A 14,250-nucleotide genomic window follows, 5' to 3' on the forward strand; every position below is an offset into this window, starting at 1 on the left:
AGAGTGTTCCCAGGGATCAGAGTTTCTGGACAACTTGGTGAAGAACAGCAGCAGTAGGATACAGGTGTTGAGGACACTGAGACAGGCACCTCAGGGCTCCTAGAGTGGGGAGATTGTCCACAAGATCTGTGCAAGGACCAAGTTCCTTTGGAAAGCTGCAATACATTTTACTGAAATGCATTTTAACAGAGGTTGGGAATTTAGTGATGTGGGAATTGAAATGAAAGGGATCTGCTGATACTGATGTTTACTTTATGCTTTGCAATAATAATTGTAACTTTGATGTTCTAGCTTGCAGTGTTAGTGGTAACCAAGTTGCCTGCCATTAGCTGTTTTTCAGTTAATTGGAACTGTTATCTAGTAATTACTGTCAACTGAGGGTTCCAAAATTAGTGGTTTCTTTCTAAAGTACAGTGTGTGTGAGCACGGTTTCTACATTTCACCAAGGATACTTCAGTGGAGTGCCAAGGTTGGAATTTGGTGAAGCAGAGGAATGAAGTCTCATGTTTATCCCCCCCCAAAAAAATCAAGACTTGAGTTAATACACATTTACTGCAGCAACCTACAGCAAATGTGATAAACAGGGAATGGGATAGACTATGGAATGGGAGGGAAATAATGGGCAGCTGTTGCTTGAGGTGATGGGTGACCAGGATATTCTGTATCCCCTCCACTTCCTGCTGCGTCTCCTGAAACTCTGGCCAGAGGAAGGCTGAGTGCCTTCTAAAGTGTTCTTCTCTCTTGAGCTGTCCTAACTTGAGAGATGTTACACATTTTCAAGGAGACTTTGAGAACGTTTTTTAAAAATAGTTTTCCCTGTCCACCTTGTAATCTCTTGTGAGAGTTGGGAATAGAGATGCTGTTGATGGGGTTGTCTAATTCTGAAGTGGATTTGGAGGATTATTTGGAAACATTAATGGTATTGCTGCAGAGCTGTGAGATGCCTGGTTTAACTATGAACTGTACAGGAGGACAGGGATCAATGTTGCCAGATGTTCATGATCCTTATCTTATGCTGGGTTTGAGATCTTGATCTTCCTGCACTTGTTTCCTCAGATAGCTAAAGGCATTGACAAATTTCATCAGTAGTGCCTACCTTAATGAGAAATACTGTGCTTGAGACGTGGGAGGCAGTCCAGGATTTTCAAGAGCATTGTGGTGTGCAGAGTGAGTGGACTTGTGGAGGGTATCTTCTTTGCTAAGCGAAGGGCTAATTCTCTTATGCTTCAGCGAATGGCTTAATAAAGCTTAGAGCTTAGCTGCTGTAAATGCAAATATTGATGCTGGGATGACCTTGGTACAGGAGTGGAAGCAATGAAGATTGAACCATTTTCTGTGGATTCATTCAATCCCAGGAGGAGATTTGTGGGAAGTGAGGAACATTGATGCATTGAGGAGGGTTGAAAGAGGTTTGGAGTAATGACTCAGCTTTCAAGGGACTGGAATAGCACGTGTAAATCTGGAGTAACTCAGCAGATTAGGCAGCATCTGTGTTGCTCCAGATTCCAGCATCTGCACACTCTAGTTTCTTCACCCTGCTAGGGCTGGGCTGTTGATAATTGCTTGTGTGTCATCATGTAACAGACGTGGATTGATCACACATTTTGCAGGAGTGCTACATTTGAGCGTAGCTGTAAATAGAATCAGAGTGGGGAAAATGGTGAAAAGACAAATTTTAAGGCTTTTAATCTTAATGAGGATTTGTAAGAAGATCAATGCAACAGTATCAACATTGTAGAATAGAATATAAATGTAGATGTAGCAGGGATTTTACCAAAGTCTCTGCTATATCTGTAGGCAAATTTAATCCTTATAGATCAGACAAATCAAATTGGTCATGGTAATCTTGAAGATGAATTAGTAGGGATTTTCAGGGCTGCTTCTCAGAACAATAGATTGTGAAACTAATCTGGGAACAGGATTCATTCATGATTTCACGGTAAGCATCCTTGGGGGGTGAATGATCGTGACATAGATTGCAGAATATTGGGTCTGAAATTAGTATTTTAAAATTAAAAGCAGGCAGATAAAGTTGGCTAAAATGTGAAAATAGATTAACAGTTAAGATGGTAGATGTGTAGTGAAAGATATCATGGAGATATTTCCTAATTCTCAATAGAGATAAATTCCATCGAGAAGTAATGACTCCAAGAGAGGAATGATCCATTTGTGACTAAGGAAATCAAGGATAGAAATTTTTAAAAACTAAATCCTGAAATAAAATCTGAAATGCTGCAGGTCAGATGGCATCTGTGTGAAAAGAAATAGAGTTAACGGCTTGGATCCAAGATGCCTCATCAGAACTGGGAAGGAGCTTTCTCTTTTCCCCAGTTCTCACATAGGATCTTGGGTCTGAAAAGTTAACCCTCTTTCTCTTTCCACAGATGCTGAGTGTTTCCAGAATTCTCTGCTTATTTATGTTAAAATGTGCAGCTTTGTGAAGTTTAGTGGTAACCATGATTGAGAAAATAAGTGAAGGATAATCTATTTTCTTTCTATTTGTTTCTCTGAGTAAACGAGCAATAACTAGTAGAACAGAGATGAAAAAGGGATGCTAAAGTAAATATTGGTCTATTAAATGAAGTGTATGGAAATTGGTGGGAAATAAAGAAAATGGCAGAGACTTTGAACAAACTTTTTAAAAAATCTGTTTCCATGGTAGAAGATGATAAAGACTTTCTAGAAATAGAAAACCCAGGAGGAAAAAGAGGGAGACATTCTAAAACAGTCAACATCACTGGAAGAAAATTATTCAGCAGACTCCTGAGGTCTTAGAATAAATGGCTGGAGAAGTGGTGAATACATTTTTTGTGATCTTACAAAAACTGTCGGATTCTGGAAAGGTCCCTGTGGGTTGGACAGCGGTTAATATAACATCCGCTTCAGGAAAGTAGAGAAGCAGAAAGCAGGGAGTGACAGTCACACTGACCTCTGTCCACGGGAGAGTGTTGAAGTCCATTATTCGAAAAGCTGTACCTGGGCGTAATAAATCTAAGCAGCATCAATGTGGGTTTGTGAAAGGGATGTTACAATTAGTGTGGTAAAGGAGAACCAGCAGATTGGGTGTACTTGGATTCCTAGAAGGTGCCATATAAAAAGCTTCTGCACCAGGTAAAAGCTCCTGTCTCTGGGGTGTATTAGTTGGGGTAGAGGAACTATGTTCAGCATACGAGTTCTATTAGCATGGAGGATGGGGTAACTAAAAGAAAACAGTTTGGATAGAGGGTCATTTGTAAGTTGGCCAGCTGTAACTGTGAGTTGCTTCCGATCAGTATAGAGACCTCAAGGATATGCAATCCACATTACTGAATGAGGTTTCAAATGATACAAAGCGGCGGAAAGCAAGATGTGAGGACAGAGTCAGCAGAAGGATAGTGTTATGTTAAGTGAACAGACAACGGGCTGGTAGCTGGACTGTAACGGGAGGGCCCATAAGACGTAGGAGCAGAATTAGGCCATCTGACCCATCGAGTCTGCTCCACAATTCCATCATGGCTGATCCTTTTTTTCTATCTCCTTCTCAACCCCAGTTCCCGGCCTTCTCCCCGTAACCTTTGATGCCATGTCCAATCAAGAACCTATCAATCTCTGCTTTAAATACACCCAACAACCTGGCCTCCACAACTGAATGTGGAAACAAATTCCACAAATTCACCACCCTTTGGCTAAAGAAATGCCTCTGCATCTCTGCTTTGAAAGGGCACCCTCTATTCTGAGGCTGTGCCCTCTTGTCCTAGACGATCCCACCATGGGAAACATCCTTTCCACATCTACTCTGTCTAGGCCTTTCAACATTCAAAAGGTTTCAATGAGATTCCGCGCCACCCCCCCCGCCCCCCCGTCCTTCTGAATTCCAGCGAGTACAGACCCAGAGATATCAAACATTCCTCATATGATAACCCTTTCATTCCTGGAATCATCCTTGTGAACCTCCTCTGGACCCTCTCCAACACCAGCACACTTTTTCTAAGATGAGGGGTCCAAAACTGTTCACAATACTCAAGGTGAGGCCTCACCAGTGCCATATAAAGCCTCAGCATCACATTCTTGATCTTGTATTCTAGACCTCTTGAAAAGAATGCTAACATGGCATTTGCATTCCTCACCACCAACTCAGCCTGCAAGTTAACCTTCAGGGTGTTCTGCACAAGGACTCCCAAGTCCCTCTGCATCTCAGATTCCTGGATTTTCTCCCCATTTAGAAAATTTATTTCTACTACCAAAGTGCACGACCATGCATTTTCCAACATGAAGGATCAGCAAAGCATTGGTATTCACTCCCAAGCCAACACCAAGGCCCTAGTTACACTTAGTTGTCTCTTTTGAGCAAGTGACATCATTTGTGTGACACCAGACTCTTAAAATAGACACTCTATTCCAAGCTCAGTCATGCTATGAAGCTACCAGCAAGAGGGAGGAAAAGTGTCCTTAAACATGCGTAAAATCCCTGCTAACTCCATACCTGCTCAGAGTAGAGAAGAAGCATTCAGGATGGTAGTGAGATCCTCAGGCCTTGCACTTGCAGCACGTAAAGCCCTGCATAAACAGAGGAAGGAATGCACCACTTCACAGGTCAGGCACCTCCTGTCCCACCTGTGGAGTCTGCAACTCCCATACCGGCTTCACCAGTCTAGAACCAGAGCAGAAGCAAGTCGTCCGTACACAAAGGGAGGACGTCTGAAGTGTTGTTGCTCCCTGCTGTAGGAAACCCTGCAGTCAACCACTGTGTTCCGTAAATAGTGAACAACAGGAATTCTGCAGATGCTGGAATTTCAAGCAACACACATCAAAGTTGCTGGTGAACGCAGCAGGCCAGGCAGCATCTCTAGGAAGAGGTACAGTCGATGTTTCAGGCCGAGACCCTTCGTCAGGACTAACTGAAGAGCTAGTAAGAGATTTGAAAGGGGGAGGGGGAGATACGAAATGATAGGAGAAGACAGGAGGGGGAGGGATGTAGCCAAGAGCTGGACAGGTGATTGGCAAAAGGGATACAAGAGGATCATGGGATAGGAGGTCCGGGAGAAGGAAAAGGGGAAGGCGGGGGGAACCCAGAGGATGGGCAAGGGGTACAGTCAGAGGGAGAAAAAGGAGAGAGAGAAAAATAATGTGTGTATATAAATAACGGATGGGGTACGAGGGGGAGGTGGGACATTAGCAGAAGTTAGAGAAGTCAATGTTCATGCCATCAGGTTGGAGGCTACCCAGATGGAATATAAGGTGTTGTTCCTCCAACCTGAGTGTGGCTTCATCTTTACAGTAGAGGAGGCCGTAGATAGACATGTCAGAATGGGAATGGGATGTGGAATTAAAATGTGTGGCCACTGGGAGATCCTGCTTTCTCTGGCGGACAGAGCGTAGGTGGACGGGAGAAGCGACGAGAGGCAGAGTCAATAAAATGTGACTCTCTGTAATGATCACAGTAGAATCAATAAAAGACTGCCCAACTTGGGCATTCAACCAGTGTACAAAAGACTACAAACTATGCAAATACAAAAAGAAAGAAATAATAATAAATATATAAGCAATAAATATCAAGAACATGAGATGAAGAGTCCTTGAAAGTGAGTCCATAGGATGTGGGAACATTTCAGTGACGGAGCAAGTAAAGTTGAGTGAAGTTATCCCCTCTGGTTTAAGAGCCTGTTGGATGAGGTGTAATGACTGTTCCTGATCCTGGAGTCCGGAGTCTGGAGTCTGGAGTCCGGAGTCCTGAGGCTCCTGTACCACCTTCCTGATGGCAGCAGCAAGAAGAGAGCATGATCTGGGTGGTGGGGGTCCCTGATGATGGATGCTGCTTTCCTGCAACAACTCTCTGTGTAGATGTGCTCAATGGTGGGGAGGGCTTTATCTGTAATGGATTGGGCCATATCCACTACTTTTTGTAGGATTTTCTGTTCAAGGACATTGGTGTTTCCACACCAGCAGCCACTCAATATACTCGCCACCGCACATCTATAGAAGTTTGTCAAAGTTTTAAATGTCATGCTGAATCCTTGCAAACTTCTAAGGAAATAGAGGTGCTGCCGTGCCTTCTATGTAATGGCACTTGCGTGCTGGTCCCAGGACAGGTCCTCCTGAAATGAGAACACCAAAGAATTTAAAGTTGCTGACCCTGTCCATCTCCGAAGTGGACTGGCTCATGGACCTCTGGTTTCCCTCTCCTGAAGTCAATAATCATCTCCCTAGTTTTGCTGACATGGAGCGAGAGGTTGTTATGACACCACTCAGCCAGATGTTCAATCTCCCTCCTATATGCTGATTCATCACCACCTGGTGTTGTCAGCAAACTTAAATATGGTATTGGAGCTGTGCTTAGCCACACAGTCATCAGTGTAAAGCAAGTAGAGCAAGGGGTAAGCACACAGTCTTGTGGTGCACCTGTGCTGATGGAGATTGTGGAGGAGATATTGTTGCCAGTCTGAACTGACTGGAGTCTGCAGGTGAAGAAATCGAGGATCCAGTTGCACGAGGAGGTATTGAGGCCAAGGTCTTGAAGCTTATTGATTAGCTTTGAGGGGATGATAGTATTGAATGCTGAGCTGTAGTTAATAAAGAACATCCTGATGTATGCATCTTTGCAGTCCAGATGCTCCAGGCTTGAGTGAAGAGCTAATGAGGTGGCATCACTCCAGATCAAAGCTTTGACAAATTTTGATTTCTGATTTCTGTGGACTTGTTGTGTCAGTAGGCAAATTGGAGCGGATCCAAGTTGCTCCAGGTCTATCGAATTGGGGCAAATATGGAGCACTGTGTGTTGCACTGGCCAACGGCTTCAGTTGCCAAAGGTTATAGATGCCAAGAATGACAGACGAACATGCAGTGGAAAGGCATTGAATTAGTGTGCTAAATTTATTTGGAAGGAAGTCCTTGCTGTCCTTGCAAGTATTCAGAAGTCATGTTTGGACACCCATGAACAAGTATGATGCCTACAGAGAGATCACTGGACACAAGGATGTTATAGAATTAAAGCAGTATACTGTAAGTGACCAATGCATTAAATAGCCAGGCAGGAGAGCTTGTTAAACTAGACAAGAGGAATTCTGTGGTATGAATTCACAGCAAGTAGGCAGCTCCTAAAGCAGTCACGCTCATACTAGCAGCAATTACAAAGAAACTCAGATTCAGAGACTTCAAGTGAATGATGACGTGTTTACGATTGACAAAGCCTAGACTAGAATTGGTTCGAGTAAAGTTTCTCTTGAAACTGGGTTGGCATTGTCTGTGTTGTATAGTCAGCTACATGTTGTCAAGGAGAATTGGAATGATCTCCCTTTGTCAATGCACTAATTTAAATTGACACATGGAATCAAGTCCTCAGCAAAGGTCTTGCATTGTACAGTAGATAAGAACAGATAGTTGCCTCCACAACACACAGTAGAATCACCACCAGAATAGTGTGGAGGGTAATTTGTGTTTGAGGGAAGTTGTGAAGTACCTCCAACAGCACAGTGTAGAACTTGGGCAACCCAAGTGGCATTTGCCTAGCCAGAGGTTGTGCACCTTAGCTTGACACTAAATGCAAGTGAATGATGACCAATTAAAGTCAAAGCCCATTTTCTCGAAGGATAAACACAAAAAGTGCAGCAGAGAAGATATCTTTCATATTCCAGATGTTTGCCAGATTCAGCCATGGTGGTGACACGGCTACGACAACCTCCTAAAGGAGACGAGAGGTGGACGTGAGCAGACACTGCTGAAAGTATGAATGACAAGTCTCTCTTGGTTCACTGAGACAGGGTGCGGATGCTGACATTCAATGGCAAGGCCGAGGGCAACACGGCAATGTAGCAGTTAGCGTAATGCTTTACAACACCAGCTATAAAATCAAGGTTCGATTCCCGCCGCTCTCTGTAAGGAACTTGTATGTGGGTTTTCTCCGGGTGCTCCAGTTTCCTCCCACATTCCAAAGACGTAATGGTTCGTGAATTAGTGAATTGTGGGCAATGCCATATTGGCGCTGGAAGCGTGGCAGCACTTGCAGGCTGCCCAATACGATCCCCAGTGATTTGATTTGATACACTCTATGTTTTAATGTCTGTTTGACAAATAAAGCTAATCTTAATCTTAATGACTATGGAGTGGACACAGCTGTTGAATGGATAATGAGTACAAGAGTCCCTAAACATTGCAGCTCACATTCTCAACATAGCTAATGAAACCACAGGCAAACTGAGAAAGATGTGCAAGCAATGTCTTCAAGGTGAAGAAATTCATCAGTTCCTTTTTTCAAAGACTGTCTTAATTCTGGGCCACACAATGCTTGTATTGTCCCCAAGTCCTCCGTGTGCAATTCTAGCTGTTTGGTTCCAGGGCACATGAATGTCAGTTTGTCTATCATGACCTTAACATTGATGAACGTCAGTCTTCAGAGGATCAAGCACAAGCTGGCTGGCCATTTGAAGGGAGGACACAATTCTCACACTCCAACTAGTGGACTAGACCTCCGGTCATAAACACGGAGGATGCTTGGGCTGTTTCACGAGGCATGCACTTGAAGTAAGTTTACAGATGTGCTCTGTGAGGATGGACCAGCCTGAAAAAGATTGCAAATACAGATTCCCAGCCATTCCATAACTGGAAGTTTGAAATGTCAACAGGTTAAGGTGATTGGAGATGAAGTCATTGAGTTGTTATCTCAGATGGTCTCAGAAGACAGATCTTGAAGGAGTTGCTTGCAGATAAGATATGCTTGTGAAAGCTACTGTAAGGAGGTTTGTACATTGACCAAGCCTTCAGAGGTATCTAGAAAACATGGCTAATGTCCTGGTGTCAAGGTGGAGATATGCCTCTACCAAAGGAGGTGTAAGGCACTCCTTCCCTCTGTTAGCCTTCAGTCACCCTTGGGCAAGATGTAGTACCTGCTTAGCTCCCAATCAGGGTCACGTGAAGCCATGGGAGCAGGTGGTGGATGGTCGTATGAGCAGCTGGTGTATATCACAAGTCCTGGTTATGCGACCACTGACACCAGGCAGACAATCTCTGAAGAGTATTGACAATGGCTGGGGTCACCTGTCTTGTAAACACACTCCCCAGAAGAAGGCAATAGCAAACCACTTCTATAGAGAAATTTGCCAAGGATAATCATGGTCATGGAAGGACCATGATTGCCCACCCACATGATACAACACGAGTAAACCAATGTCCAATCTCCCAAGTGTTCAAAAGAAGGAATAAACACAGTAATGACCGACCACTGAGATTAACCTGGGTGATGGGACAGTTCTAGAATAGCAGCCACCTGTCCAAGTGCAAATTGATGAGGAAGGCCATTATAGATTTGTTGAAGGCCCATTGTGTCAAATGTTCTGATAAAATAATAAAGGGTTGATGAGGGAAATGCAGTTGGTGTGATGTATGTGGACTTGGGTCAGGGATTAGCGCCACATAATTGGCATGATTAACGTAATCTACAGACGTACTTTGGAGAGCATTCTGAGTGGTTGCATCACCGTCTGGTATGGAGGCTCCAATGTACTTGATCGGAAAGAGCTGCAGGGGGTTGTAAATTCAGCCAGCTTCATCATGGGCATTAACCTCCTCACTATTGAGGACATCTTCAAAAGGTGCTGCCTCAAGACAATGACATCCGTCTTTGGGGGCCTTCACCACCCAGGACATGCCGTCTTCTCATTACTACCATCAGGGAAGAAGATACACACTCAATGGTTTAAACGCAGCTTCTTCCTCTCTACCATCAGATTTCTGAACTGTTCATGAACTCTACCTCACTATTTTGCTCTGTTTTTTCACTGTTTATTTTTATATACTTGTAAATTTTTTTTAATGTATTGCACAGTACTGCTGCTGCAAACAACAAATTTCATGACCCACTATATGTCAGAGTGATAATGAGCCTGATTGTGATTCATCTCAATTGAACGCCGTGGATGAAAAGAGTCTCCAGCAGTGAAAATAGAAAACTGACCAAGTGACAGAAGCCAGTCAGTAGTGGGAGGCTGTAAACTGCAGAGGAGGAAAGTAATGTACCCCATCCGTTATTTATTTTTATACACACATTCTTTCTCTCACTCTCCTTTTTCTCCCTCTGTTCCTCTCACTATACCTCTTGCCCATCCTCTGGGTCCCCCCCCCCCACCTGTCTTTCTTCCCGGACCTCCTGTCCCATGATCCTCTCATATCCCTTTTGCCAATCACCTGTCCAGCTCTTGGCCCCATCCCTCCCCCTCCTGTCTTCTCCTATCATTTTGGATCTCCCCCTCCCCCTCCCACTTTCAAATCTCTTACTAGCTCTTCCTTCAGTTAGTCCTGACGAAGGGTCTCGGCCTGAAATGTTGACTGTACCTCTTCCTAGAGATGCTGCCTGGCCTGCTGCGTTCACCAGCAACTTTTATGTGTGTTGCTTGAAATTCCAGCATCTGCAGATTTCCTCATGATAGTGTATCACTGATTTGGCCTCAACTGGATAATTTCTCTAGCTCTAAGCACTAGACTTTAGGGAAGATTTAAAGGGTTCACCCAACAGGTATTTGGGCCTGGATTGCATTACTGGGGAAGGAGCTGAGGCAGATTCGGTTGCAGCATTCAGAAAGTTTCAGGCAAGCCCCTCTCACATACATAAACACTTGTGGCCTAGCTTGTCCAAGTTTTCCTCAAGGCTACCTGCCCATTCAAGGTCCATTACTTCAGCAAACCATCCAAGAACTGCTTCCAGCATTTAAATAGGAAACTAGTGCTATCCCCAATGTTCTAGAAATTATCATGCCAACATGCTACATAACTGAAGTATAATCTCCCTACCTGTGTGCAATTCCCCAAACAATTTAAAAAAAACATTCTTTTAGCTTTCATGATTACATGTTGCATATACCTGCAAACCAGCCCTTTGTGAATTTCGGACATTGACAGGCAGATCCCTCCCGGCTCTGAACAGCATCTGGGCTCAGTCCTGACCTCCAGTGTGATCTGTGGAGTTTCATGTTCTCCCTATGATTTTGTGAGTTTTCTCCGACATCACAAAGATGTGTGGGTTATTAGTCTAATTGGCCGCTGTAAATTGAGCCAATCGCATAGATAAGTAATAGAAAGCAACACACACAAAACGCTGCAGAAACTCAGCAAGTCAGGCAGCATCCATGGAAAAGAGTAAACAGTCAGCATTTTGGTCGGAGGCCCTTTAAAGGATTGAGAAGGAAGGGGGAAGAGGCCAGAATAAAAAGGTGGGAGGGGAAGGAGGATAGCTAGAAGGTGATAGATGAAGCCAAGTGGGTGAGAAAGGTAAAGGGTTGGAGAGAAAGGGAGGGAGGAGGGGACCCAGAGGGAAGTAATAGGGTCAGGTGAGAAGAAGTAAAAGGTCAGAGTGGGGAATAGAGGAAGGATGGGGGGAATTTGTTCACTGGAAGGAGAAATCAATTTCCACACCATCAGGTTGGAGGGTACCAGATGGAATTTAAGGTGTTGCTCCTCCACGCTGAGGGTGGCCTCATGTTGGCACAAGAAGAAGATCAATATGACGGAATGGGAATTAAAGTGTTGGGCCACTATGAAGTCTTGCTTGTGGCAGATGGTCTAGAGGTGCTCACAAGTAATAGAAACTGGTGGAGTTGATAGGGCTATGAGATGGGTAAAATGGGATATTGTAAGAGAGTTCTTGATGGTTAACATATACTTGGTGGACCCAACAGCCTCTTCTCCTGCTGTAGGATTCCATAAGTAATCTGCTTTATTTTTCTGCCAAAATGGACATTTTCCACACTGTTTGCCAAATCTATGCCCACTCACTATTTCTCTCTGTTGCTTACTTATATCCTCTTTACAACTCATTTTCCTATCTTTATGCTGTCAGCAAATTCAGTGACAATACCTTCTGTATTTTCATCCAAGTCATTAACATATTATGAAAGATTGAGGCCCAGCATTGATCCCTGTTACTGGTCACTTCTTGCCAACCAGCAAAAGGCCACTTTATTCCTACTGTTTCCTGTTTACCAGCCAATCTTTCATTCACTCTAAAATATTAACTCCAACTGAGTTTTACTTTCTGCAATAACTTTTGATGTTACTTCATATCAAGTGCTTCCTGGAGATCTTAGTACTTTTCACCGGTTCCTCCTACATGGCTCTCCATGCCCCTCCCATCCATGTACTTATCCAAACTTCTCTTAAACGTTGCAAACGGACGTGCATCCACTTAAATATTGCAACCAAGCCCACATCGATCACTTCCACTGGCAGCTCATTCCAAACTTGCACTACCCCCTGTGTGAAAAATTGCCTGCTTAGGTTCCCCTTAAATATTTCACTTCCACTCTTAACCTCCAGTTGTAGTCTCACCCAATCCCAGTGGAAAAGCCTGATTGTGTTTACCTCTCATAATTTTGTATGCCTCTATCAAATCTCCCCTCGTTCTCCTACGCTCTAGGGAAGAAAGTTCTAACCTATTCAATCTTTCCCTATAACTCCGATCCTCAAGTGCTGGCACCATCCTTGTAAATTTTCTCTGTTCTCTTTCAACCTTACTTACATCTTTCCTGTAGGTAAGTGACCAAAACTGCACACAATACTCCAAATTAGGCCTCACCAATATCTTATACAATTTCAACATAACATCCAATCTCCTGTACACAGTACTTTGATTTATGAAGGGGAATGTGCAAAAAGCTTTCTTTACGACCCTATCTTCCAGTGATACCATTTTCAATGAATTATAGACCTGTATTCCAAGATCCTGTAGTCAATGCCCTACCATTCACTCTATGCCCTATTCAGGTTTGTTCTCCCAGTATGCAACACCTCGCACTTGTCTGCATTAAATTCCTTTGGCTATTTTTCAGTTCATTTTTCCAGTTGGTCCAGATCCTACTGTAAGCTTTGATAAACTTCCTTGCTGTCCACTATATCGCCAATCTTAGTGTCATCCGCAACCCTCCACATCCTTCCTCTGAGGAGGTGACCAGAAATGAATACAATACTGTGTATGTGTCCTAACTAGAATTTTATAAAGCTGTACTATTACCTCCTAGCTCTTGAATTCAGTAAGTTGACTAATGAAGGCAAACAATCCTTTCACATTCTTCACCACAATACCCTGGTAATTCAATTGCTGATACCAACATTGTGAAATGACCTGCTTCCGTCATTTTCTCAGATCCAGATTTCAATGACTGATCTCTGAGCTTCTTCCTCAGATCACTGCTCAACCTCCTGCCCCTTACCCTTAACCTTAACCTATGTTTTCTAGTTACAGATAGCTCTTCTACAGAGAAAAATTTCTCACTTTCCCAAAATGATGTCCCTCATAATTTTATAACCTCTGTCAGATACACCCCCACCCCTCACCAGCCTTCTCTACTGCAAGAAAACTAGAACCAGACTATTCAGGCTCTCCTCATTACTGAAACACTCTATCCCAGGCCACACTGAATCTCCTCTGCAGCCTCTCCAGTGCAACCGTGTTCTTCCTGTAATAATCAGGACTGCACACAATACTCCAGCTGTTTCCTATGCACATTTTTATAAAGTTGTACCAAGACTTCAGTACTCTCATACTCTTTCCCTACTGATGAAGGCAAGCGTCCCGTATGCTGCTTTTACCACTCTATCTGCCTGTGCTGACTTTGGAATTATACCCCAGGCTCTCTTTCTTCCTCAATACTCCTGTGGAACCTGTCATTCATCGTGTTTGTCCTTCCCTTATCTAATATCTTAAAAAGCATCACTTCACACTTAATTAAAATTGTAAACCACCTTCCATTGCTCTGATATTCTAATCAAATCATTACTGTGGTTTAAAGTCCTACAGAGTTTAGAGTCAGTTGCCCATATCTAGATTGCTGCCACTGTTCGTTACAGCAAACTGTGTTTCTGTCCTTGGGGACACTACCCGGGATGTGCCCTAGTTTTCAAATTCAAGATGAGTCGTTGCTGCAGTTTGTACAAAATTTACAGCATATTTCTACACTCATCTTCTTCCAGATTCCTCCCCTGTCTCAGATGAACCTGTTTCAGATGCATCGGAACCGAAGACATCACCATCGTCTGAGGGTAAGTGCTGGACAGTTTCATATCAATGTCATCGTTTTCCTCAGCTTGTGTGGTGTGCAAACTGCAGAGCTCAAGCTGGTCTGGAACTGCTGCTCACTTAATGAGCACAAGTTCATCCATCACTGTGAATGCAGAGCTAACTAGCCCCCATATAAAGGCAAATGTTTAGAACAATATTGTATCCATTTATTTAACATGATAAATACCTTGTACTCTTTGACAAACATGTTCACATAAAATAACACTGTT

At 43.5% G+C, this 14,250-nt stretch overlaps 1 protein-coding gene across 2 annotated transcripts in view; it reads left to right on the top strand.

The window, feature by feature from the left end:
- The window catches only part of maptb (microtubule-associated protein tau b), a 77,561-nt gene that overhangs the window by 16,755 nt on the left and 46,556 nt on the right, over nucleotides 1-14,250 (top strand). For both annotated transcript variants that reach the window (XM_063037104.1, XM_063037103.1), the window contains one exon: nucleotides 13,933-14,001. In XM_063037104.1, coding sequence (XP_062893174.1) covers nucleotides 13,933-14,001 — 69 coding nt within the window. The remainder of the gene's footprint in view (nucleotides 1-13,932; nucleotides 14,002-14,250) is intronic.

Source organism: Mobula hypostoma, chromosome X1 (assembly GCF_963921235.1).
Source record: "Mobula hypostoma chromosome X1, sMobHyp1.1, whole genome shotgun sequence".
Taxonomy (NCBI): Eukaryota; Metazoa; Chordata; class Chondrichthyes; order Myliobatiformes; family Myliobatidae; genus Mobula; species Mobula hypostoma.